The sequence below is a fragment of the Nilaparvata lugens genome, chromosome 5 (assembly GCF_014356525.2).
Source record: "Nilaparvata lugens isolate BPH chromosome 5, ASM1435652v1, whole genome shotgun sequence".
In the NCBI taxonomy this organism is placed as follows: Eukaryota; Metazoa; Arthropoda; class Insecta; order Hemiptera; family Delphacidae; genus Nilaparvata; species Nilaparvata lugens.
The window spans coordinates 5,039,908-5,067,772 of NC_052508.1; the positions used below are offsets into that span (position 1 = coordinate 5,039,908).

The window sequence follows — 27,865 nt, forward strand, 5'->3', positions numbered from 1 at the left end:
TCCGTTTTAAACAATAAAAGAATACTTCAAGCAATTAAGGAATTTTAGACCCACGAAAAACTTTGACCCCCATTTCCTCAAAAATGTGCTGATGTCACTTGGTTCCTTTTAGTTTAAAGGCGTCCAAATAATATGTGGGCAATGAATACATTTATATTAAATGAATATTATACCATGCAAAATTGTCACGTTAGCCTATAAATCCACGATTTAGGAAGAAATACTCTCTTACAGTTGAGGGGAGGGTTGTTTTTAAGAGTAGCTAAAGATTTTCACATACTAGTTCTACACAATAAAAACTTGTTATATTTATCTATATGCTTTTGGCTTGTTTATTATTATTTTTTTTGGTGAAGGGATAAATTATTCTTTATTAATTCATACAATAAGTACATCATCAAAATGATAGGGAGTGAAAAAATGAGGTAACCGTGTGTGCTATTCCTCTCCCAAATTTAGATAAGGTTACACATAGTCCGAAATAGGTTAAGTCTTGTAGTTGTTCACTTCACAAAAACTTTCGTCCTTCGTTTTTACAAAGTAGTTTTTGAATTTAGATGCTTCAAAACCAAACATAGAAGATATATTTCACATTATATTATCACTAAAATAGGTTCAAGAGTTTTTATGACTTTCTTTTCTGGAGCGTGTTACACGAAAAGGAAATGAAGAGCAACGAGTTATGGATGAAATGTAGAAATTAAGTTTGGAAAGTAAATAAGCAGAATCTATTTCATTGTTGAGGAAATTGTAAAGGAATTTATAATGAAAGATGTTGGTAGTTATTGTAAAAACGATACATGTGATATGTGATAATGAAGCAACATTACCCTGCGATCCTCCATAAGATTGTACGTGTCATGCTCCTTGTTCATGAGGTACATGAGTACGTCATTGTGACCTTCGCTGACCGCAAACCAGATGGGGGCCGAGCCGTAGTTGGTCTCCGACTTGGGCGAGGCACCAGACTCAACTAGCAGCTTCACCACCTCGAAGCAACCCGCTCTAGCCGCACAGTGCAGCGGCGTCCAACCGTTCTATACACATCAAATAAATACAGGGTGTCTGATAAGTCACTCCCTATTTTTATACAGCTATAATTTCTTCATTTATGAACCAATTTTGTTAGAACTACATTAATTTGTTGGATAGAGCACTCCTTGAGGTTGTGTTTAACACCAATTTTCATTTGTTTCAGTTCAAAAATGCCCCCTAAGTGACTTAAGTTAGTATATTGAACTGTAGGCTACATGATAAGAGAAAATAATGAAATTTAGAAATTCATTTAAGATAATATTGTTTTACAATCTGCATAAATTATTGTATTGTTTTGTATCTACATAAATTAGCGGACCTTTGAATTGGCGTTGATAAGGGAGAGGAGGAGGAAGATAATAAGAATAAGAGAGATGCGATAAGAGAATATAAAGTGTAAGAAGAAGGAAAGATGGATAAAATGATGTAGTACCTTGTCCGTGGCATCAATGACGCCACCCTGACCCAACAGGACCTCGACCATCTGATAGTGGCCATGCGTGGATGCTATATGTAGCCCAGTCTTGCCATGCTTGTCAGAGCTGTGCAATAGTTCGGCCGACCTGCTAAGCAGTAGACCCACAACGGCTATGTGACCTCCGAAGCACGCCAGGTGCAGAGGGTTATAGCCCTGCAATACACACGATAAATGTCACAAATCCATATTCAAATTCATTCATCTGCCATAAAAATTATATATAAATTGATAAGATAAATATTTTCGATTACAATATGGAACTACCAGCAAAGAACAACTTGTTCGCCAGCTGTGATTTCGTACAACTATAGTGAGGTCCACGTTATAATGGCAGTGGAGAAAGGTAGGAGAAAAACGTTGGCGATCCTCAGTCTTGCCTTCTATGATAGACGGCAGCTGATACAGGTTTATTGATTTAATATTAACTGTTTATTCTTGTTAATAATAATCAATTATATTTAATTAAGCAAGAAGTTATACTTTTCAATAATTTTATTATGAACTAGCTTACCCGGCGAACTTCGTACCGCCAAAAAGTCAATGTATCTCATGTCATACTTGACTTTATTTGGTGAATCATGAAATTTAACTGACAATCAATATTTTCATTTACATCTCAATACGGACTTCCTATGTGCTTAGTCATGCAGCATTTATTATTCCGACATTGCAACATATTCTCAATCAATTGGTAGTAATATCTATCAGTAAAGTATTGAATAAAAAAATAGATACCGATAGGTTAAATCAGTGTTTCAAAGATGAATTTAATGTTTTCATAGTTGTTGATTGTCAATAGATGGTCCAGGAAATATGCGATGTACGATGAATTACACAGAATTCCATATTCTTTCCATCTTCAATTTTAGGATGAATATAAGCTAAGCTAAATTGAAAAAAATCAATTTAGTCTTTCATTCTTCAGTAATTAACGATTGCAATATGAACAACTAACTCTCTTTCACGATTGTGATATCAATAATCTTACGTTTTCGGTGGTGGATGCCTCGACTTGCACCCCGGCTGAGTTGAGCAGGAGCCTGACGACATTCTCGTTGCCCGAGTAGGAGGCGAGGTGGAGAGGGGTCATGCCTGACTCGTTACCCAGCTCACCCACCAGGCTAGACCCAGACGGCGGGTCTGACTTCACTATGGCCGGCACATGGGCTAACAGTTCTCTCACCGTGTCTGCAAAAGTTATTAGAAATTCATTCAAATTGGTCAACATAGTAGTTTACACTTGCATGTTTGACCATTCAAATTGGCCAAAAAATACCGACCGGTATATATTGATATTGTACGGTATATAATTGAACAATCGTTAGTGAGTTCTCATTTTTGACTTACTGAAGGCCAAAGTCGTTATCCGTTTGTGTGTATGTTCTACAATAAGTTTAGCAAGAATTGATCAATCAGCTTCAAATTTTGAACACGTATTCTTCGAACCTTTTTACAGGTCAAGTTCGTTGGACAACAAAATTGACTCACTCCTTCGACCTTTTTCGGGATATAAAAATAACATTGAAAGTACATAAGAAAGAAATTGTTATGATTCAGTCAACTGAAAAATTCATTGCATGCAATTATTACAGTTTTCCCATTCATTCATAACATCAGGGAGGCTATTTGGGAGCTATCACACGCGCTGACACATGATTCCAGCTGGTTAATATTGGATGTTGAAGTGAAAGAGTAATATTTCAATTCAAATAGGATCCCCAATGGAACCTACTTGTCAAATGATTCTTGTAAGAGAAATATTTTGCTGTTTTCATAATTTTCATCAACTCTGTATATAATAAAAAGTTGCAGGTTTCAAAGATTACAATACAACAGTTCTTGAGCGAGTTCATCAACTCAAGGGTTCACTAGTTATTATAGTTACATATTGATATACTATAGTGAGGTACACGTTATAATGGCAGTGTTTAATTAGCAATGGTATTGCTATCCTTGTCTATGATTCAACGTTGTTGTCCTATCTTTCTCCACTGCCATTATAACGTGGACCTCACTATAGTATGGAGAACCTGCTCAAAAATGAAATATTTATTGTGAGAATAAAGAATAAAATAAGGAGAACGAAGGAGTAAGCCACGTCAGGTCAAAAGAAGGAGCTCGCTACGATCGTTTTGTTTGGGATAATTAAGCTTTAGATTTTCAGGTTGCGTTTGTCTATTATAGACTTATTTTACATATATTTCTCTTTGAAATTAAATTTTCTACAAGTTCTGTAAAAAATATGTTGTGTTTATTGTATATTTAACATATTAAGGCTCAACTCACACTTACGCGAGTCAGGTCGAGAAGAGACTCGACTCCAGTCGAGAGCTTGTGTTTCCAAATGGTGACACTCAGACCAGTCGATTCTAGTCTCCGCGACATCACCATTTGAAAACACATGCTCTCGACTAGAGTCGAGTCTCTTCTCGACCTGACTCGCGTAAGTGTGAGTTGTGCCTTAATCTGCTGCAAACCTTAAAGGAACTTGTTTTTCGGGACCAAGTTTCGCGTATTTCGTCACATATCTTAAACATTACTGTAGCTACTGGTCTGGAAACGGTTTTATTCGATTATTCAGTTCATTTTACATAAAATACGCTAGATTCCACATCCTATTATATTAAGCAAGCAATTTCTGTATGTCTGTTTATATTTTTATAATATCTGGTTATTTATGTTCAACGGATCTCGAAAACGGCTCTAACGATTTTCACGAAATTTGGAACATAGTAGGTTTATGATATAAAAATTCGATTGCACTAGGTCTCATCCTTGGGGAAACTCGCTGAACGACATTAAAAGGATAATTCATCCTTGGCTGGAACAGCTGTGGATAGTAAAAAAGTGAGTGAGCGAGTGAGTATGTGAAAAATCAAAATATCGCATCCCCGAAACTCACAAGATGACATATAGCCAGCTGTGAAATATAAACACGACCATTTTAGAGAAATGTGTTCTGTTTATCAATAAATAAAAATAACGAGCGGAGGTCGGTGCCCCGATTTTCTTAATCAACAGCCAACAAATACCCGTAGGGTTTCGTTTCAGCAGGGGAACTGAAATTCAGACAAAATCTTTCACCCTGTATAACTTGGTAACCAAGCATTTTCGGACCTATGTTAATTGAAACTTTTTCTCTTCTTCCGATGTAAGGAATCACGCCCTGACGTATGGGCACCTTCTTTCAGAACAGCCTGTATAGATTGAGATCTCACCAGCTTGGCCGAAATAAGCAGCTATATGCAGAGCTGTGACTCCGAGCTTTTTACTGGATATTCTGAGCGACTGGGAAGATCTCATCACCTCCAGCACTTGGCCGTGACCGTTTTGTGCTGCTAAATGCACTGCTGTGAATCCAGCCTGAAACACATACATTAGTGTCATAGTTTAGTTATAATCGAGGATACCAGACCTAACATGGATGTTCTATCAAGCTGTGTCTTCACACTCAACTGATCAAAATAAGACTACAGTCTGATTAAAAAAAAAACAATATAAAAACTTGTTGTACCCTTTATTGAAAAAACTTTAATTTTTTTGTCATACTTATTCAATTGCAGCTGTTCTCCATGCATTGAATCAAGCCGGTAAACAGCTGTTTGCAGAACAAGAAAACATGTGATTTTCATTACAGCATACTATACTGTAAAGAGATCATAATTTTCTCTTTACAGTCGAGTATGTTTCCTAGTTCTATAGTTAATCTAGTCCTATGTTAATATAATAACTCAAATAATTCAAGAACTCATCTAAGAAGTTTCAAGTTATAAGAACTCATCTGAAATCTTATAATATAGGCCTTTATTATTTTGTTTGAGCTCGATGGGTCTGTCTGTTATGAACTAGGCGCTACGGGCTAGGTCATGTTTATAAAATGCAGTAACTCGAGCATAAGCAGGTAATGGTTTCTGTTTCTCAGCAATATTATTCTTTCTCAGATAAATATGACAAAAAATATTGTACGTAACTTGTACGTAACTTGTACGGTAACGTATTTACCGCATTCGTATGATAATATTCTGCCCCCAACTACGTTTCGGGCAGAAACAATCATACTTATGCGGTAAATTATCGTTACCGGACTTGTGACGTAAAGTACTATTAACGACTAGTTTCGTCCATAGGTCATTGACTAAAGTCTGGTAGTCAATTTCTTGACATGTGATTGTTTATTGAGATAGAAAGCCATTATTGCTTAAAGATGGAATAACCAAATGTTATTACTAGAACAAATGTAATTAAATGTTATTACTCTTATTACATGAGACTACCTGTTCATATTAATTTCAAGGAACCGATACTTATCTTTGGGAACAGGTGAAAACTATCAAACCATTCGGATAATATTGATAGTACGCCAGTATTCTATATTTCTCTATGTGCGGTATCATCTAGGATTAATTAATATTTTTAAATGAATCAATTTAATTAGATTTAGGGCCGGTTTCCGAGCTCGGGATTTAGCTAAGTCCTAGACTTTGAACAGCTGGAGTCAGAAAATTGGTTTTCCAAAACTGGGCGTAGTCGCAGCTTTTGTAACAGTAGTTTTTATTTTCTCATTTCTATAATTGGAAACGTTTTTCCTTGACGAAATTGGACATTCCTAAATAATTCAAAATAGCTGACACTTTACACTATTTTCTCTTTATTTTATTTTGTGTTCTATTTTCTAGTTTTTCGAAATTTAATTCAAACGTGACTATGACAATGACTGCGACTACGCCCCGTTTTGGAAAACCAATTTTCTGACTCCAGCTGTTTAAAGTCTAGGACTTAGCTAAATCCCGAGCTCGGAAACCGGCCCTTAATGAGTGTACTAGAAACCAGGCCAGATTTTTATCAATATTCAATCTCTTTAAAATCCCGAGTAAATTTCTATTGAAATTTCAGACATAACAGACATAACACATAATCAGACATATAATCAGACAATAACAACATAATCAGACATAACACAACGATTTTTTTTCTCATGAAACTGTGAAATGAGTTACTAAATACCGTTGCAAGGTCACTCGATATTATTATCGCTTTTCTATTACAATATTGAAGAAGTTTGGGGAGCAGCCTATGATACCCACTTAAAAAACTATTCATAATTCAAAAACATATTATTAAAGCGGCGCTAGGAAGGCTCAGGCGTTATTCCAGCAGGAATATCTTTGAAGAAATTGGCTTACCCACACTACGTCAAACCTACATAGCAAATTTAATCTTATTCCTGAACAAAAATAATCACATATTTATTCCTCGAACTGTTCCTTATAATATACGTCCCACGGTATTTAACACTTTTAATATAGATTTTACATCATTAACAACGTGCAAACGCCAATTTGAGTATCAAAGAAGTAAGTTGATAAATAAAATCCCGGAAAACTTTATCACTACAAAAATAACAAAAACTAAACTTCTTGATTCAATAAAGGAATGGGTGAAAATAAATTATTACTTTAAAATTCCCAATTGATAAACAAAATATATTTTTCAATTTTTCTTAAATACCGTATGTTTAATATTATTACCTTAATAATGTTTATCAAAGTATGCAAATGTCCACTAATCTATTTTGAAATTCTAGTGCTATTTAACATATTTGAAGTATCTTGGTTATTTTTTTTTCTTTAGTTTTAGTTTATCAGAGATTGACAATGGTGTAATAACCGAAACCGTCTTTCTAATTTCAATAAATCAGTGGTTTTTTGACAATATCTTAGTCTTTTTCATTCAATATCTTGGTTATATTATACGATTAATTATATTACATTAAGTATATGATTTTTTATTTTTATTTGTCTATCTGTATTATACTGGTCTGGATTATATTATAAAGAGCTGTATTAATTCTAAAATCATGTTAAAATATAGGTAAGGAATGTTTTGAGCTCGTGGCTAGAGCACAACATTTCTTTTTCTAGCCACGCCAATTATTTAACAACAAATTATTTATTTATTTTCTTGTAAAACTGTTGATAATTGGTGAATAAATTTGATTTGATTATTAATGGGCCTGATGTAACCCATCAGGTACGGGTCAGTAAGAATCGGCTTGATATTTGGAACATAAACCATTGATACCATAGGATATCTTCTTAAGCTATCTTTTATTTCTGATGATATTGTAACATGTATTTTTGTGCAATAAACGGTTTGATTTGATTTGAAACGCATAGAATCAAAAGATACCTTATTCTCGTCGGCACAAGAGACGATTTGATTTGAAACGCATAGAAGCAAATGATACCTTATTCTCGTCGGCACAAGAGGCCCCCGCCCTGACGAGGACCTTGACGACGTCGGCATGACCTCCCTCGGCCGCCAACTGGAGGGGCGTGGCCTCCGTGATGCGGTTCCGTGCCGAGATGACTCCCGTGCGATCGAACTTCATCAGCTCCTCGATCACCTTCACCGAGCCCTGCATTGCTGCTATGTGGGCACACGTATTGCCGTCCTACACACAACATTAAATCAATTAATTTGGAATCATTGAAAACTTTGCATAAAATATTATAATATTACAAGTTCTTACTCTCTGATACCTTTCTGAGGGAAAACAGATTGTACATTGGAATGATCAGTGCTCGATTCCTTATCTGGTAAAACGGGGTGTGCAAACTGTCGAAGGGAATTTTTATGTTGAATAGATTGAAGTTCATTGTTGATAAGAGTGTTTTAATTTCAGTGTATTTTGCTTATATTCATTCTCATTTGTATTATGGTGTTTTTGCCTCATGGGGTAATGATACGAATGTAAACAAACTATTTGTTGAAATTGAAGTTGCTTTCCATGACGAAACACTATATAATAACTTTGTTGACCGAGCCAAGTGAGGCCTAACATTCAAGTCGACGGTTTGGCATTTCTCTTAATGTTTATATGTTGCGCATTCACGGCGAAATGCGGTAATAGATTTTCATGAAATTTAACAGGTATGTTCCTTTTTAAATTGCGCGTCGACGTATATACAAGGTTTTTGGAAATGTTCCATTTCAAGGATAATAATTATAAAAGGAGCCTCCTTCATGTGCCAATATTAGAGTAAAAATCAGACTATAGAATTATTCATCATAAATCAGCTGTCTAGTGGACTATAATACTACCCGTTCAAAAACATCGAACATCTTGAAAATGTATCTTTCCATCAACGTTAGTAGACAGTTGACTATAAAACTACCCGTTCAAAAATATCGAACATCTTGAAAATGTATCTTTCCATCAACTTTGTAGACAGTTACAGCCAGACCTGATAACAGCGCTCACACTCACATTCCGGGACGACACGTCAGAAAGCTCTATGTTTATTTAGGATTTTTTCTAGACGTTTTCAATTTATTAATTATTTATTAATTTTTGAGAAAACAACAACAGGTCAATGTAACTTACTGAGCGCGAGGTCTACTGTTCACAGAACTACTAGTTGTAGCTCAGACACTGTGTTACTTGTAAATATTTGAAAAAAAAAACACTTACTTTTGTTGGAGTATTGAGGAATGCATTTCACTCCTGAGGAGGAGCTTCTGAGGCCTGATCAGGCCTTATTACAAGTAATATTTACAAGTAACACAGAGTCAGAACTACAACAAAGTAAAACTATTTGTGTTACAGAAACGAGCAGTAAGGGTCATTGCTAATGTGAATAGTCGTTTTTATTGTCTAGATTTATTTAAAAAGTTCAACATTTTGACAGTAACAGCTATTTACATTCTTGAATGTCTTATGTATGTAAAAATTAATTTGGCAAGTAATTCTGTGAATAGCAACGTTCACAACCATTTCACAAGAAATTCAGAATCTCTTAGAGTGAACCAGTGCAACTATGCAAATACATTGAACTGCTTTAAGGAGTTTGGTATAAGAGCTTATAATAAGCTTCCTGCACATTTGAAGGAGCTAGAAGTGGGTAAATTTAAGAGAACCATGAAAAATATTTTAATGGAAAAATGCCCGTTTAGAAAAGAGGAGTTTCTAATTTGAGGGTATTTTTGTTTGCAGTTTGTATGCTTGTGTTTGAATTTTTATTTCTATGAATGTAAATACTCTTTATTTGCCATGTTTGATTTATTATGACGATGCTATCTATGCATTTGTATATAAATGTTTTTCGCAATAAAGAAATCTTGAATCTTGCCGCAGGGTTCATTGTTGGGCCCATAACTCTTTCTTGTAGCAATAAATTTAATGATTTGCACTACTATCTAGAAATGTGCTGTTCTATGCGGATGACACTTCCTTTTTCTCTGCAAATAAGATTGTCACCCAGGCTAAAGCAGATGTGCTGCAACTGTATGATAAAGCTCGTGATTGGTTCTCACTAAACGGATTATCTCTGAATAAGGCCAAAACCCAAAGTATATTGTTCTCTCTATCAGAAGTCAGTGAGTGTTTGCAGCCGGTTCGATTATTGGGGTTCACTCTTGATGCCAAGTTACTCTGGGAACCTCATATAGACATGATGTGCTCCAGTCTCAGCAGCATTGTCTATCTACTGAGAAGGCTGATGTCTGAACTGCCAATTTCGGTGGTCAGACAGGCCTATTTTGTTTTTTTTTTCATTCGAGGATGAGTTATGGTTTGAAATTGTGGCATCTAGAACTTCTAAAGTGCTATTAATTCAAAAGAGAGCAGTCCGAGTGATTTCTGAGGCGGGCTATCTCGATCAATGTAAGCCACTTCTTTCTAAAAATGGCATTCTATCCGTCTTAAATGAATTAATCTACCAATGTTTGAAAGATAAATATACATCAGATACAAGATAGGCTACCAAAAAATATTTACATTGATGACAGATTTTCATTAGTATACTTGGGATTTCTTGGATTTAGAATTCATATTCCACATTTTTGAAGAAAGCCTATGAAACAAACAAAAGATGCAATAAATGAACATATAGAAATATATTTTTAGTCTAATAAGGGTGAAAACAAGAAACATCAAGTGAATCTGTCAATACCGGGTGTTTCAAAAAGAATGACCCAATTTTAAACAGTTATATTTATTTTGAAAAATGATGCCCACAAACGAATTTTACATCAAATTACTCACAAAAGTATCGAGTTTATGATGATGTATTATAAAAGTTCTATGTGCCCTCCTTTTGAGGCTCGGACGTAAATGAACCAAATTCTTCCCAGACTGTTCGCAAGATGTCTTCTCAGACTATAGCTACTGCATCAGTTATTCTGGTTTTTAGCTCCTCAATATCAAGTGCTAAGGTAGGACCATAAACACGATCTTAGCACGTTCCTCCCTTAGCACTTGATATTGAGGAGCTAAAAACCAGGATAACTGATGCAGTAGCTACAGTCAGAGAAGACATCTTGCGAACAGTCTGGGAAGAATTTGGCTCATTTACGTCTGAGCCTCAAAAGGAGGGCATTCGATATCTGAGAGTAATTTGATGTAAAATTGGTATGTCCACCATTTTTCAAAATATATATATATAACTGTTTAGAATTGGGTTATTTTTTTGAAACACCCGGTATAAGGTAAATGAACCCTATGGACCAAATACACCATTAAAAACAAATATTATGAGTTTATTACTTTGTCACATATTTTTAAAACTAGTAGAGAATCCTGTAAACACGAACCTCAGTGAAAGCCATGTTTTGAAATTGGCAGAGAAACGTGTAAACACGAACCTTAGTGAAAGCCATGACCAAACTAGGATGCTGCTGCAGAAACAGTTTGGCGACTTCGCTGAAATTGTTCTGCGCTGCCTGATGAATGGGCTTCTGGCCTTGGTCGTCGGTGGCGTCTATGCTGGCCCCCATGTCGAGCAACAGCTGACACACCTCCAGCTGACCGAAGCCGGCCGCCAGGTGGAGGGGCGTCTGCTTGCGGAGCGTCAACACGTCGATAGTCGCGTTGTGGTCTTGCACTAAAAATCTGCACAACGAAATATACAAATACAATATTCATTCATTTATTGATTCATACAATGGGTACATTATCAAAATGATAGGAAGAGGAAAAATGAGGTAACCTTGTGCTATTCCTCTCCCAAATACATCAGAGAAGGTAGCTAAGAAACTATAGTGAGGTCCACGTTATAATGGCATAGGAGAACAACGCAGCCGATCATCTTTCTTGTCAATTCAATTTCTTATCAATATGTGAATATTTCCTATTTTAGAAAATTTTTCCTATGTTTAGTTTTGAAGCATCTAAATTTGAAAATCTACTTTGTAAAAATACTTGAGAACTGAAAACTTTGTGGATTGAAGAACTACAAGACTTAACCTATTTCGGACTAAATGTTATCTAAATTTGGGAGAGGAATAGCACAAGGTTAGCTTATTTTTCCTCTCCCTATCATTTTGATAATGTACTTATTATTGTATAATTAATGAATAAGATTCCTTCTGTAGACGGTAGCTGATATAGGTTTCTTGATGTAATATTACTTGTTCATTCTTCTTCAGAATAATCAATTATATCTTATTAAGCAAGAATTTATATTTCTCAATAGTTTCATAATTAGGATGGAATATTCTGTTAATTAATTATTAATAGAATTATCCTACACTGTTGAAAGACGATCTGGCAACAGAGCATAGCGAGAAATAGATTTATTAATTATTAATAGAATTATCCTACATTGTTGAAAGATGATCTGGCAACAGAGCAAAGCGAGAAAGAGATAGCGTTATAGTGAGGTCCACGTTATAATGGAAGTGATGAAAGATAGGAGAACAACGCTGCCGATCCTCTGTCTTGTCAATGCCTTCTATAGACGGTAGCTGATAACAGTTTTATTGATGTAATATTACTTGTTCATTCTAGTTTGAAATAATAAACTATATTTTATTAAGCAAGAAATTATATTTTTCAATAATATCATAATGAATTTTCATAATTAAGATAAAATATTTTGTTAATTATTATTAATTCTACATTGTTAAAAGACGATGTGGCAACAGAGCAAAGCGAAAAAGAGATAGCGCCATCCGCTTTGTTGAATGATAGACAAGGATAACAATACCATTGCTAATCAAACGCTGCCATTACAACGTGGACCTCACTATAGGAGGGTATCAGGGAAAGCAGCTGAGAAGGCAGAGAAGTTAGCTGTGACAGAGGGAACAAGAGAATGTAGCTGCTGAGAATGTACAGGATATCAGAGTAAATAACGTAGAAGGTAGCTTAGAAGGAAGCAGAAAAGGTAGAGGGTAGCTGTAAAGGTAGCTGAGTGGAGATCAATTCAAAGTTCGGTCATGGTTTAATAAATATAATATATTTCACTTTACAGCAATTTAAGTTGGGCCGTCCACTAGAACCGTTTCCGTCCGAACTAGCATCGGCCAAAAACTACAAAACACGACCGAACGATCCCCCAACAAAGAAAGGAATAGATTGATGGATGGTTGCTCGTCCATTGCAACAGGTTCCCGTCTCCGGCCGATCAATTTTTCGATCCGAATTGAATGAGATTTTCCGGCTCTATTCGGCCGAACTAACTAGTCGAGCTGAGACAACAAAGTGTTCCTAACCTAAAATTGTTTCACAGTCTTGTTTGTTATTGTTTTTACTTTCCTTTACCTACTACCATAGAAAAGGAAAGTATTGCTTCAAAAAAAATAAGGTACCCCAATTCCAAGTTTTCTATACGTTTCAAGGTCCCCTGAGTCCAAAAACATGATTTTTGGGTGTTGGTATGTGTGTATGTCTGTGAACACGATAACTCCATTCCTAACCTTAACCGATTGACTTGAAATTTTATCTTAAGGTCCTTATACCATGAGGATCCGACAATAAGAAATTCAATAAAATTCAATTCAAGATGGCGGAGAAAATGGCGGATAACTACTAAAAAACCATGTCTTTCACGTTTTTCTCGGAAACGGCTATAACGATTTTCTTCAAATTTATACCATGGATAGCTATTTAAAGGCCCTATCAACTGACATGAGTCTCATTTCTGGGAAAATTTTAGGAGCTCCGTAATATTCTTGAGAAAAATGGCGGATAATAATCTAAAAACCATATTTTTCACGGTTTTCTCGAAAACGGCTTTAACGATTTTCTTCAAATTTATACCATGGATATTCATATGCCCTATCAACTGACTTGAGTCTCATTTCTGGGAAAATTGCAGGAGCTCCGTAATATTCTTGAGAAAAATGGCAGATAATTACTAAAAAAACCATGTTTTTCACGATTTTCTCAAAAATGACTTGACCGATTTATTTCAAATTCATACCCTGTATAGTTATTTATCAGCTCTATCAACTGGCATGAGTTTTTTCTGGGAAACTAATGGGGTCCACCCCATCCTTGAGAAATGGTCTTTGTGAACTCCTTCTCGTGCATGAAGTAGGTAGGTAGAGCAGTTTATAAAAAGAAACACATAGTCGAGATATTTCATCTGTAGAACAGCTGTTTTGACGACTTTTAAAAGAATAATCGAATTTCACAATTTACACAAAGGAAAAAGTACTCTGAAAACAATATTATAATATACATATTATACAGTAGTCTGATCGTAGTTTCAAATATGTTGCCGCCAATCGTCATTATGTTATTCCCCTAAATTATTCTCCTTTAAGAATGAGGCTTACAGTTCAATGGGCAAGGAAAGTTGTGTGAGTGTACCACACCAGATTTTTGAAGTTGTTCTGTTTTATAAAGTTGTAGCTATGTACAACGAAAAGTTGATAAGTTTGGTTCAAGAGCATGTTCCATTGTGAGATATTCGAGACAAAAGATATAATTGTCGTGATGTTCAAAGGAACCTGTGAACAAAGATTGCTGAACAAATAGGATCTAAAGGTAATATTATCGTAATGACTAACTAATTTAGTAGATATTTGTTTATTATATTTTCAAAATCTCAATATGATGATTGTTTATGAAACATTTTGGTGGCTATGATAGTAGTTAATTCAATAATTGGCAACCAGCCAACTACTGAACTAGACTGACGTAAACGGTTCCAATGGACGACCAAATTCAGCCGGCAGATTCGTCCGATCCAACGGCCGAACGGATCGGTTGAATACGGTTCCTCCAGTGGACGGTTACCCTACACCTTGACTATTAGAAAATAAGAAATGTACTCTATTTCTAAATTTCAATCAATTTGTAATTTGTACTTTGTATTGCATTAATTGACTTACTTGCAAAGGTTGGCATATCCATTCATTGCAGCTAAATGAAGAGCCGTTCTTCCAACCCTCGATTTGCTGTTGATGAACGCCTTGTGTGTGAGTAAGGCATCGCATACCTACACACCAAGTAAATAAAATGAATAATATTGTAAATCGATGAAAAACTTGAAATAGAGACAGAACACACCTAACAGGTTGAAGAGAAATTATGTTTTAATAATAGCAGTATTGCTCATCTCTTTTCTATTAAGGGCTACTTGTAATAAAAAATCTGGTGAGGAAGTGTCAAACCATCGACTTGAATCTTGGACCTCACTTCGCTCGGTCAATTATTTTGTGTCCAATTTTCTAGTTTTTCGAAATTCAATTCAAACGTGGACTGCGACTACGGCGCGTTTTGGGAAGCCAATTTTCTGACTCCAGCTGTTTAAAGTCTAGAACTTAGCTGAATTCTGAGCTCGGAAACCGGTCCTTTACAAATTTTGTACAAATTTAACTATTATCAAGCGAAAATCCAAATAAAATGCTGTAATATTCACCCCAAAGACTTCTGCTACTGCAAATATTGACAACAGGATAAACAGCTAGATGGAAATTCGATGAGCGCTACTATTCAAAAATAATTTGTCAGCCCGGGAATCGAACCCAGTACCCCTAATTGCCGGTCAGGTGTGCTTACCCTTACACCAAACTGAAAATCTCTGGATAGCAGCGCTCATTTTATACGAAGCCATAGCGGCCAGCCAGTCTACATGTGGATAATTGCAATATCTCAGTAATTTACTTCTGTACAAATTAAACCCCGAAAACAGTTCAATTCAAGTGAACCAACCTGCAAATAGCCCCTCTCGGCAGCCAAATGCAGAGCCGACCTTCCTTCGTTGTCGAACACATCGACCCTGGCATGGTTGGCGAGCAGGGTGTTGACCATGTCGGCGTGCCCCTGATGGCAAGCGATCAGCAACGGCGTCCAGCCGTTGTTGTTTTGTCGATTCAGCGCTTTTAGGATCTCAGTTGACGACATGCGTGCCAGGATCTCAACCAACACATCGTTGTTTCCAACGAACGCGCAGTTGTGGAACACTGTTTCTAGCGTCTGTAAAAAGTGATCAGCTCAGTTAAAACAACCAAAAGGAGAATATAAAGTTTGGACAATGTAGGATGGAATATTTTGTTGATTAATTATTAATAGAATTATCCTAAATTGTTGAAAGACGATCTGGCAACAGAGCAAAGCGAAAAAGAGATAGAGAATTGAACACAAAATAAAATAAAGAGTGTGAAATTTCAACTATTTTGGATTATTTAGTAGTGTTTCATTTCGTCAAGGAAAAAAGTTTCCAATTAAAGATATGAGAAAATAAAGATTATTATAAAGTACGACTACGCCTCGTTTCAGAAAGCCAATTTTCTGACTCCAGCTGTGTAAAGTCTAGAGCTTAGCTAAATCCCTAGCTCAGAAACCGGCCCTGTACTTACAGACGTGAGTTGTATGAATGAGCAAATTATGGAAGAAATAATTTTCATAGTGTAGTTGTTAACCCCCTCTATAGCCATAGCACAAATAAAAGTACCCTAAATAAATTAGTCAGAATAGGAAACTAATAAAACGAAAACGAGTAAATTAAATGAGCATTAAGACTATTGTGTACATTTTAAATCAGCATTTAACGAGAAATGAAATTGAATATGAATTTGAATACAAACTCGTAAAATTTAATTAATTAAAGTCTAATATAACCCCAAAATAAGAGCAGTCACCAAGGTTGCTATAATATGTTTCTAATGTATTGATTAATATGTGAAACAAAAGCTTGCAATTGAAAGTTTAATGTTGAAGTAGGTACCTAGACATTAATAAAAATAATTTTCATGAATGGAAATTTTATATCTTTGAAATGCTTACAAAATTATAATGTAATCAATCCGAGTTGATTCGGCTTGAATAGATAAATTCAAATGATTTTCACCACTATTACTCGTAGAATGATTATGATGTGATTAAAAATCTATAAAATAATACTTTGAATCACAATATTTCAGTAATAAACAGCTACTTTAAGTACATCTAACCAAAACAAAATGTTAACAAAACAATAGCGATCGTCGTCTGAACTGAAGTAAAAACATCTGATAAAATTAAAAAAGTGCATTTGTATGCCATCTAGCTGTGTAAAGTGTAACTATAATGTAGATGAAGCATTAGCAGAAGTCTTATGTAGTACCACAGAGGAAAGAAGCACTACTATTGTATGCTTATTCCGTGGTAGTACTGAACAGATTCGTTAGGTTGCATGAGCGTTCACTTTTTAATTTTACAAAAAATGAGCTACTGGCTTTGTAGTCCAGTCGTTTTTCAGGAAACAGCCCCAAAAAAATTTTTCTTGACGGTTCAATATGTATTTTGGGGCGCTAAATTTGAATCTGAAATTTGCTGATATGCCAGAGGGCGGCTTCACTCCCAAAACCCCAAAAAACCCCTAAAATTTCGGGCTTTTTTCACTTTTTCCATTTAATCTTGAAAACTCCGAGTTTTTGGAGGAAAATCATTCTTGACAAAATTAAAAAGAATAAAATTTCCAATGAATTGAGTGGTCGCGCAGGATTCTACCATTTTTGGTTCCAGAGCTACGAAATTTCAAAAAGGGGTATTTTTTAAGGGGTTTTCAAAATTATGCAAATCTACCACTTCTACTCTATACAACTTGGATATTTTCCTAGTACAGATTAAAAACCACATATCACATGAAATAACAATTAATTCTGAACAGGATTCCTTGGGAATTATCGAATTTAGTATGGGGGGGGAGGGGGAATACACCCAAAAATAGAAAATCATGTCCTACAGCCAAAATACAAATTTCTCATTAAAATATCTTTTCAAGGCCTTCCTCACAAAAAATACATATTTCGGCTGAAATCATCTCACAAATGTTATTTTCTATGAGAATCACCCGTTAGAAACATTTAATTTCATTATTTCCTAGTGGAAGGGTACGTCATAAGGATACGTCAAGGATCAAAACTTTAAACACTTATAACTTTTGATAGAATAATCAGATCTCCTCGTCCTACAGCTAATTCTCCTCAGCTCGTCAAGGCGGTTCAAAATCATGTATCATAACTGAAATCTGATGACAAAATAAAAAGAATCTCTTTTAGTGTATTTTAGTCCATATTTAATACACAGAAAAATGGCCAATTTCTATAATTATATAAAACTGTGTATCTCGGTAACCCGAAATGATAAAAAATGGTACTTGGTCTTGATTTAAGAAACAGAATCTTCTCTTTCATGTGAGGTAAACGAAATATAATTATAAAGTAAGATAGGTTAGTTTAAAAAAAATCAAGAAATTTGCGATATTCTTCTCTTTTTTACAGTCTCGACAGTTTCTCGATAATATAGAGTGATGCAAGATGAATTTAAGGCAGCTTATCTTATAGAGCATGACATTCTCTTCAATTTGAGACCTATCTCAAGTTTTTATCATTTATTGTACTCGTTTTAGAGACCCTTGAATAACAGTAAAATCGCAAGAAAATGAGAAAATAAAAATAATAATTTTTCAATTGGCTGTAACTTTTGAACGGTATTGGAATCAAAAGTATTATTCATGTGAGTGGAATGATGAGAAAAGTTTCTACAACTTCGACTACTTGTTGGATTTTTTATCTGAAGTGTATCACAAGAAACGCAACTTTGAATATGCGAGACTATATGGAAATGGTGAAAATATCACAAATTTCTCGCATATTCAGATTACTGGAAACGTATTCCTCGACAAAATGAAACATTCCTTAATAATTTAAAATAGCTGAAACTTTACACTATTTTCCCTTGTTTGGGTTCAATTTTCTAGTACTTTGAAATTCAATTCAAACGTAGACTGCGACTACGCCCTGTTTTGGGAAAGCCAATTTTCCGATTCCAGCTGTTTAAAGTCTAGAGCTTAGCTAAATCCCGAGCTCGGAAACCAGCCCTACAGTGAGGTCCACGTTATAATGGCAGTGGAGATAGGAGAACAACGTTGCCGATCTTCAGTCTTGTCAATGCCTCCTATAGACGGTAGCTGATACAGGTTTATTGATATAATATTAACTGTTAATGCTCGTTTAATAGTATATTTCGTACCTAGGGCCGAAAATGAGACTTTTCGCCGGAAAAACATTGTTGCCCGTGGTGCGAACGCTATTTTTCGCCTCTACTGAAAAATGAACAATTTATATATATATATATATATATATATATATATATATATATATATATATATATATTATATATATATATATATATATATATATATATGAGAATAATTGTTTATTAAGCACTTCCGAAAGCCAAAGTGGAAGGTCATAGCTCTAGCAAATCTGAGGTAATCTGAATATCAGGAAATTGTTCAAGTATTTTCATTTTAATTCTGATTTGTCTAAATAACCTAAAAGATTATGTTCAATTATGTGGGAGGTTGAGTTTATACTTTCTTATTCTTTCAAATGACAATAAGATGATATTATTCAAAATGTTTTAATTATTGAATAATAAACTCAAATAATGACAAGCTTTTTGATCAGCTGTTTTAGCACACTTGAAATTTCGCGGCCGGAAAGGGTAGGTACTCTTTCCGGCCTTAGCTGGAAAGAAACCTGTTCTGATGTCAGACGATGAAGCATTAGCAGAAGTCTTATGTAGTACCACAGAGGAAAGAAGCACTACTATTGTATGCTTATTCCGTGGTAGTACTGAACAGATTCGTTAGGTTGCATGAGCGTTCACTTTTTAATTTTACAAAAAATGAGCTACTGGCTTTGTAGTCCAGTCGTTTTTCAGGAAACAGCCCCAAAAAAATTTTTCTTGACGGTTCAATATGTATTTTGGGGCGCTAAATTTGAATCTGAAATTTGCTGATATGCCAGAGGGCGGCTTCACTCCCAAAACCCCAAAAAACCCCTAAAATTTCGGGCTTTTTTCACTTTTTCCATTTAATCTTGAAAACTCCGAGTTTTTGGAGGAAAATCATTCTTGACAAAATTAAAAAGAATAAAATTTCCAATGAATTGAGTGGTCGCGCAGGATTCTACCATTTTTGGTTCCAGAGCTACGAAATTTCAAAAAGGGGTATTTTTTAAGGGGTTTTCAAAATTATGCAAATCTACCACTTCTACTCTATACAACTTGGATATTTTCCTAGTACAGATTAAAAACCACATATCACATGAAATAACAATTAATTCTGAACAGGATTCCTTGGGAATTATCGAATTTAGTATGGGGGGGGAGGGGGAATACACCCAAAAATAGAAAATCATGTCCTACAGCCAAAATACAAATTTCTCATTAAAATATCTTTTCAAGGCCTTCCTCACAAAAAATACATATTTCGGCTGAAATCATCTCACAAATGTTATTTTCTATGAGAATCACCCGTTAGAAACATTTAATTTCATTATTTCCTAGTGGAAGGGTACGTCATAAGGATACGTCAAGGATCAAAACTTTAAACACTTATAACTTTTGATAGAATAATCAGATCTCCTCGTCCTACAGCTAATTCTCCTCAGCTCGTCAAGGCGGTTCAAAATCATGTATCATAACTGAAATCTGATGACAAAATAAAAAGAATCTCTTTTAGTGTATTTTAGTCCATATTTAATACACAGAAAAATGGCCAATTTCTATAATTATATAAAACTGTGTATCTCGGTAACCCGAAATGATAAAAAATGGTACTTGGTCTTGATTTAAGAAACAGAATCTTCTCTTTCATGTGAGGTAAACGAAATATAATTATAAAGTAAGATAGGTTAGTTTAAAAAAAATCAAGAAATTTGCGATATTCTTCTCTTTTTTACAGTCTCGACAGTTTCTCGATAATATAGAGTGATGCAAGATGAATTTAAGGCAGCTTATCTTATAGAGCATGACATTCTCTTCAATTTGAGACCTATCTCAAGTTTTTATCATTTATTGTACTCGTTTTAGAGACCCTTGAATAACAGTAAAATCGCAAGAAAATGAGAAAATAAAAATAATAATTTTTCAATTGGCTGTAACTTTTGAACGGTATTGGAATCAAAAGTATTATTCATGTGAGTGGAATGATGAGAAAAGTTTCTACAACTTCGACTACTTGTTGGATTTTTTATCTGAAGTGTATCACAAGAAACGCAACTTTGAATATGCGAGACTATATGGAAATGGTGAAAATATCACAAATTTCTCGCATATTCAGATTACTGGAAACGTATTCCTCGACAAAATGAAACATTCCTTAATAATTTAAAATAGCTGAAACTTTACACTATTTTCCCTTGTTTGGGTTCAATTTTCTAGTACTTTGAAATTCAATTCAAACGTAGACTGCGACTACGCCCTGTTTTGGGAAAGCCAATTTTCCGATTCCAGCTGTTTAAAGTCTAGAGCTTAGCTAAATCCCGAGCTCGGAAACCAGCCCTACAGTGAGGTCCACGTTATAATGGCAGTGGAGATAGGAGAACAACGTTGCCGATCTTCAGTCTTGTCAATGCCTCCTATAGACGGTAGCTGATACAGGTTTATTGATATAATATTAACTGTTAATGCTCGTTTAATAGTATATTTCGTACCTAGGGCCGAAAATGAGACTTTTCGCCGGAAAAAACATTTTTGCCCGTGTTGCGAACGCTATTTTTCGCCACACAGAAAAATGAACAATTAATATATATATATATATATATATATATATATATTATATATATATATATATATATATATATATATATATATATATGAGAATAATTGTTTATTAAGCACTTCCGAAAGCCAAAGTGGAAGGTCATAGCTCTAGCAAATCTGAGGTAATCTGAATATCAGGAAATTGTTCAAGTATTTTCATTTTAATTCTGATTTGTCTAAATAACCTAAAAGATTATGTTCAATTATGTGGGAGGTTGAGTTTATACTTTCTTATTCTTTCAAATGACAATAAGATGATATTATTCAAAATGTTTTAATTATTGAATAATAAACTCAAATAATGACAAGCTTTTTGATCAGCTGTTTTAGCACACTTGAAATTTCGCGGCCGGAAAGGGTAGGTACTCTTTCCGGCCTTAGCTGGAAAGAAACCTGTTCTGATGTCAGACGAGAGTCATCTGCAAACAATGTCTTTCATATCTACGTAGGGACTGGAAAACAGCTGCTTTCTGTGCAGTGTAGCGAAATAGTTATTTGTGCAACTAGTGCGCAAAGTGACAGTTTGCTGCACCGAAAGAAACATTTATGCCCGAGCCGTAGGCGAGGGCGGAATGGCTTCTTGAGTGCAGCAGATGAACTTTGCTCACGTATTTCACATTAAACTTTTCCTACAGTTACCATTGAATATGAGAAGTGGTTGATTAAATGATTATGGGTAAAATGATGGCTGAAATCCATCAAATGTTTGTGTGTGTGATGCTGTTATTAATAGCAACCTTAATCTATTTAAAAATTAATAATCCAATTGAAGTTGAAAATTCTCAGCCAAAATTCTCATTTTTATTCATTCAAGAATCAGAAAAAATACAGATGGAACAAAAAATTCACATTCAACATACACGCCAGCAGCTTGTTGGCTGAACCGAGCTGCAAAATGGCTGAACACAACAAGATGGCTGATTCGACAAGCGCGCGACCTAGCGGGAAGAATCGTACCTAAGTTTGTTTCATCCAGCTAAAAATTACTGAAACACAATTCAGAAATTTAGACTTTTGCTCAAATTACCGAGATAAATTCTCAATGTAAACTGAGAAATATTTATAAAAATAACATAGACAACAGAGAATATTTATTGTAGTATTGTTATGTTTTTTATTATTTCTATTTATATGAATATCAAACGGTAATCATTTAACCTCAAAATTCGAATTTTATAATGTATATTTGCTTCTTTTCTCATTTCTTGCAGTTGATATAATAATAATTATTATCAATAGAAAAGAACTATTATTTATCATTAAATGATTAGAATTCGTAAATGATGATTATTCAATTATGATTTAGATGAACATTATTCTTGTTTTGGATTTCTAGATTGGGATTTTATCATAAATGTAGGGTACCCATTGAAATGATTCTCATCTAAATCTGAACACAGTCATTGTTACCAACTCAATTTTTGTTGTCGTGCACTAATCCTCCATTTAACCCACCAACTATTTTGTGTTGCCATGTTGCAAATCTGGAGTGCAGAAAAGATTTTTTCGCCACACTTGGATGTAATGAGCTGGTTTACGTGCGTTATGATTTATATTCGTCATATGGAGGCCGAAAGTGATTGTTTTCCGACCAGGCCGGTAAAACTTTACGGCCCTAGGGCTGTAAAATGACCTTGAATAACAGCTGATCGTGTCCGATCTCACAAAAATCATAGAGAGATAATCTCATAACGACTGTAATAATCGACTGTAATTATGTATCGTGAATCGCAGTATTATGTCTATAATATATTTTATAAATTACTGTTTAATAATTTAATATAAATTTATTATTGTGTTTTTGATATCAAACAATGAATACAATGGCTGCATTGTCCATTGTCAGAAAGGTACGTATCGCAAGTATTTAAAAGTGAAGAATCGAATTTGAAATCAAAGTACAATAATTGTATCAATATTTAAAAGTGAGGTAGAGTAATAATTGTTTCTTTTTTATTATCGAATTCCACTTCTTAATGCAATACAATCAACTATAATAACAAGAAAATACAGCAGAGATCTGAAGTTTAAGGTAAGCCTACTGGTGAAACTCAGCCTTGACTAAAAAATTCCTAGTAATTTTTCCATAATTCATTATTAAAACTTTTAGATAATTTTTCTTTAATATTGAACCATATAGAGAAAACATTAGGCCCACTCAAGAATGAATCTTCGAATGTTTTCTCTATGATTTCAGAGCAATATTTTGTTGTGAAAATGCCGGCAAACCGGCTTCAAATTAATATGCCACTATACACTATATTATAGTAGCCTACATACGTTACCTGACTTAATTCAGAGTGAAAATTTTATTGTGAAACAGATAATAATATTAATTTTAATAATATAAGTCATGAGCCAAAGTCTGTTGTACCTTTGACTATAGAAAGAACCTTCTTCTATAGAAAGAACAACCTTCTTTCTATAGTCAAAGGTTGTACGCTTTTTAGGAGTGAAGTAAACTTTTTTAGAAGTCTAGTTTACAGTATTACTTGTATGCTAAGAGTTATCAGTCAGGCCTTTTTGTTCAACAATACGCAATAGCCGAGAGCATAAAGGTGTAATACAAAAGAACTCTCAAAGCTCAGTGAATAACAAACACGATCTAGGTTCGAATCTCGGTCAATGACATTTTTTTTTGTCGATGAATTTCGACTTTTATTAGCTATTTTTTATATTAGTTACCATAATTTAAATTTCAATCAACTTTTTAGATATATTTTGAGACAAAACTGTGAAATATGCAATTATATTATTTTTTTCATCACATTATTTCAAAATAGTAATGAAAATTCTATTCATCCATCTATCCATGAGATATTGCACCGGGCGCAAAGCGCGAGCTATAAAAATTCAAACAATTATTCGAAATATTAATAGTATAAAAATATGGTCACTATTGTAAATTATTAATTAGTAATATTGAAATTAATTGACAGTAAAAGTTGTCATAACCAAGATTCAAACTATCAAAATAGGCTGTTTGAATTTTATTAATTTTTCAATTTCTTATAAATATTGGGAAGTTTTTTTTTGGTGTGGCGAAAAATAGCGTTCGCAACATGGGCAAAAATGTTTTTCCGGCTCTCGAACGCTTCAAGTTCTCGACTTCGTCTCGAACTTGAAAACCGCGATCTCGAGCCGGAAAACGTACATTTTCGACCCTAGGTGCGAAATATACTATTCCCGCACTAGAACGGAAAAGTGAATCTTTGCGTTCTGTAATCAGTGCAGGAATCGTCACTTTTCAAGGTAACTGTAGGAAAAATATATTATATTTTATCAAACAAGAAAATACATTTTTCAATAATTCTATACTGAATTTTCATAATTATTAAGATGAAATATTAATTATTTAATTATTCAACATTGTTAAAAGACGATCTAGCAACAGAGCAAAGCGAGAAAGATATAGCGCTATCCGCTTTGTTGAATGATAGACAAGGATAGCAATGCCATTGCTAATAAAACATTGTCATTATAACGAGGACCTCAATATAATTGTTTTTAAATTGAATGAATTCAAAATGAACTGACATTTTTTGTCTGCAATGACGTCTCGGCGCCATTCTCGAGCAGCAGCCTGACCACCTCCTTGTCCTCCATTTCTCCGGTGACCTGCTTTTTGGAGATGCGTGCGCCGTAATGCAGCGGACTGGCACCCTCGTCGTTCACCATGTTCACATAGGTGGTGGCCGTTTCGGCGCCCTGCTTCTCACGAACAAAGTCTATCAGCTTCTTCACGATGTCCGATTTGCAGCTGGCGCAGGCTAGGTGCAGGGGCGTTTCGCCGTTCTGCAAAATTAAAAATAGTTATGGGTATTAGGAAAATCACATACATACCCTAAAACCCTAAAGAATTGATAACCTGATTAGAAATTATTGTTTACATTATTTTATCTGATTGAGAAAACCAGAAATGTGGACTTTGGCCCGGTTGCACAAAAGCCGGTTGAATTTTAACCGTGATTAATTTCACGAGAACCAATCAGAGAATCCGTCTTATCAAAAAGGTCTTCTCTGATTGGTTCTCGTGAATTTAATCACGGTTAAAATTTAACCGGCTTTTGTGCAATCGGGCCATAGGATTATTCATAGTCGTTTCATGCTCCACTGATTGTGATAATCAGAAATTAAAAAAATATTTCTATCCTTTAATTTCGCAATCGTTCAGGAATCTCAATACAGATTTTAAGAGTGTATTCGTGCAGGAAGAAGCTATCTTGAAGAAGTAATTGTCAAAAAGTGATAGATGTTATTAATAATTCTCAAATAGCAAGTCTTGATCTTCACATTAGTTTGAATAGAATCATTTTTGGCCTTCCCACTAATGTTCTATGGCTTTTTTAAAAGTTCCCGTTATTCTGTGTGACCCTGTATATAGAAAATGTGGCTTACTTTTGATTTCCTAAGCGGATCACCGCCGTCTTCGAGGAGCAGCATGAGGGCATGCTCGTTGCCCTGCATGGCTGATATGTGGATGGCAGTCTGTCCATTCTCCATGGGCAAATTGGTGTTGGCACCTGACTTGAGCAGCATCAACGCACATCGGTCCCCCTCTTTCACCCGCGCGGCAATATGCAGCGGCGTTTCTAGCAGTTTCCCACCTGCAAATACAATAAAACTATCTTGAATATCATGGTTTCAGATACTGTAGTGCTGAGGACCACATTATATAATGACAGTATTTAATCTAAATTGGTGTTGCTAAATTAATGTAAATAAAATTATCTATATAAATAAAAATCGAGCCTCAAATTTTGACATTTAATAACTTTTTTATGTGTGCACCGAATTTGATGATTTTTTTAGTTTATTTTGTTATTTTCAGGAGCGGATTTATGGCCTATCAAATTCATGATCCGACTTCAGGACTCTTTCCTAAGGTCCTTCAAAGTTTACATGTAATCCTTATGGGAGAAGATTTGTGAGCTTGCCACACACAGTGTGTGTGTGTGTGTGTGTGTGTGTGTGTGTGTGTGTGTGTGTGTGTGTGTGTGTGTGTGTGTGTGTTCTCAAATTCCAATTGGAAAAGATTGAGCATGAAATTCTCTACAATTAATCTTCAGTAACATTTTCACCTAAAATTGAAAATAAGCTCGAAATTAGAGAAAATAAGATTATTCAATTGCGAACTGTTGGCAACTGTTGATTCTATTAAATCATTCACTATGAAGAGATAGCAGACTTCGTGTGTCTCCAGCGTTATTGTCCTGTCACCAACTGGCTCAGATCTTAGAAAAGTGGACTTGAGATGCGCGGGAACACTAGCGACAGTTGATCAATTTTCATAACGGCAAGGAAAGTTGTGTGAGTGCGCCACACCAGATTTTTCTATTTTATTTTTACTGATTCACAAAATTTTAATTCTAATAATAATGCCGCAGTACGAACGACGTCCAAACTTGGGTCGTAGAAATCGAAATGCTGTAAATTTAGGGTATGCACGGAATAATCATCAGCAAGGAGATATACCATTCCCAGCAAGCTGTATTCAAATATATCTGAAAATACAAACTGCCGCACAACTGGCTTAGCACATGAGAAGTCCATACTGTATTCAGATATAAATTTGAATACTAATTGTTGGATAATTTTCATAAAAATATGGTGCATTTAAGATTAGGCTAAGCACACCTGAAGAGGCGCGGCTTGATGGTACAAAGTGTTGATTTTATGGAGATTGTCTTATCACACCGTTCCACGCCATGCCCGATTCAGTGTATGTGAGTTCTTCCATTCAAACCAATAAGCAAGAAGCACCTGGATGCAAAATGCCGCATCGCGCCTCCTCAGCTAAAGTTTTGTCATGAGATGCATTTGGCGGTACGAAGTTCGCCGGGCGGCCAGCTAGTCTTAGATACTTTCGAAATTTCAAAATGTTATCTAAATCTGGGAGAGAAATAGTACAAGGGGTATCCTTAGGCTGGGCGTACACCGGTTAGTCAAGACAAGACAAGTCATGCTTCGTCACAATCTTCACATAGTTGCTTATGAAGGCATGTCTAATTGCAATGACCAATTAGTGTGAGTTGCGTCATAAGTAACTATGTGTATTATTGTGACTAAACGTGTCTGATCATGTCTTGTCTTGACTAACTGGTGGCGCCTAGCCTTAGTTTTTCTCTCCCGGTCAGTTTTTAAATATTTAAAAACAGAAAAGTTCTAATTTAAATCGTTTACAAACAAAATTGAATAACAAAATAACATTCACTAATCACTCAAAACTGTAAAATGATGATTAACTTTTAATATTATGATATACTCCGATTTAGAGTGATAAAACATGTCATGTCAACAAATCGATTATTTTGATAAAATTTCTAGATAATATTTCTCGCGAGATACGGTAAGCTGATTGAATGATTACACAGCTGATCTCCCACGAAGGCACAGTCATCTTCTGTTATCGATAGACGACGAAATTATACAGACATCTGTTCTTCCAAAGATGAATTATCCTTCTAATGTCCTTCAGCGAGTTTTCCCAGGGATGAGACATAGTGCAATCGAATTTTTATATC

At 34.9% G+C, this 27,865-nt stretch overlaps 1 protein-coding gene across 2 annotated transcripts in view; it reads right to left on the bottom strand.

Annotated features, from left to right (window-relative positions):
- The window catches only part of LOC111050880 (serine/threonine-protein phosphatase 6 regulatory ankyrin repeat subunit A), a 187,719-nt gene that overhangs the window by 37,673 nt on the left and 122,181 nt on the right, over window positions 1-27,865 (bottom strand). For both annotated transcript variants that reach the window (XM_039429781.1, XM_039429782.1), the window contains exons 11-20: window positions 25,740-25,948; window positions 24,879-25,136; window positions 15,459-15,722; window positions 14,636-14,742; window positions 11,159-11,405; window positions 7,761-7,967; window positions 4,732-4,876; window positions 2,502-2,701; window positions 1,469-1,666; window positions 831-1,037 (exon numbers count right to left, since the gene is read on the bottom strand). In XM_039429781.1, the coding sequence (XP_039285715.1) occupies window positions 831-1,037; window positions 1,469-1,666; window positions 2,502-2,701; window positions 4,732-4,876; window positions 7,761-7,967; window positions 11,159-11,405; window positions 14,636-14,742; window positions 15,459-15,722; window positions 24,879-25,136; window positions 25,740-25,948 (2,042 nt within the window). The remainder of the gene's footprint in view (window positions 1-830; window positions 1,038-1,468; window positions 1,667-2,501; window positions 2,702-4,731; window positions 4,877-7,760; window positions 7,968-11,158; window positions 11,406-14,635; window positions 14,743-15,458; window positions 15,723-24,878; window positions 25,137-25,739; window positions 25,949-27,865) is intronic.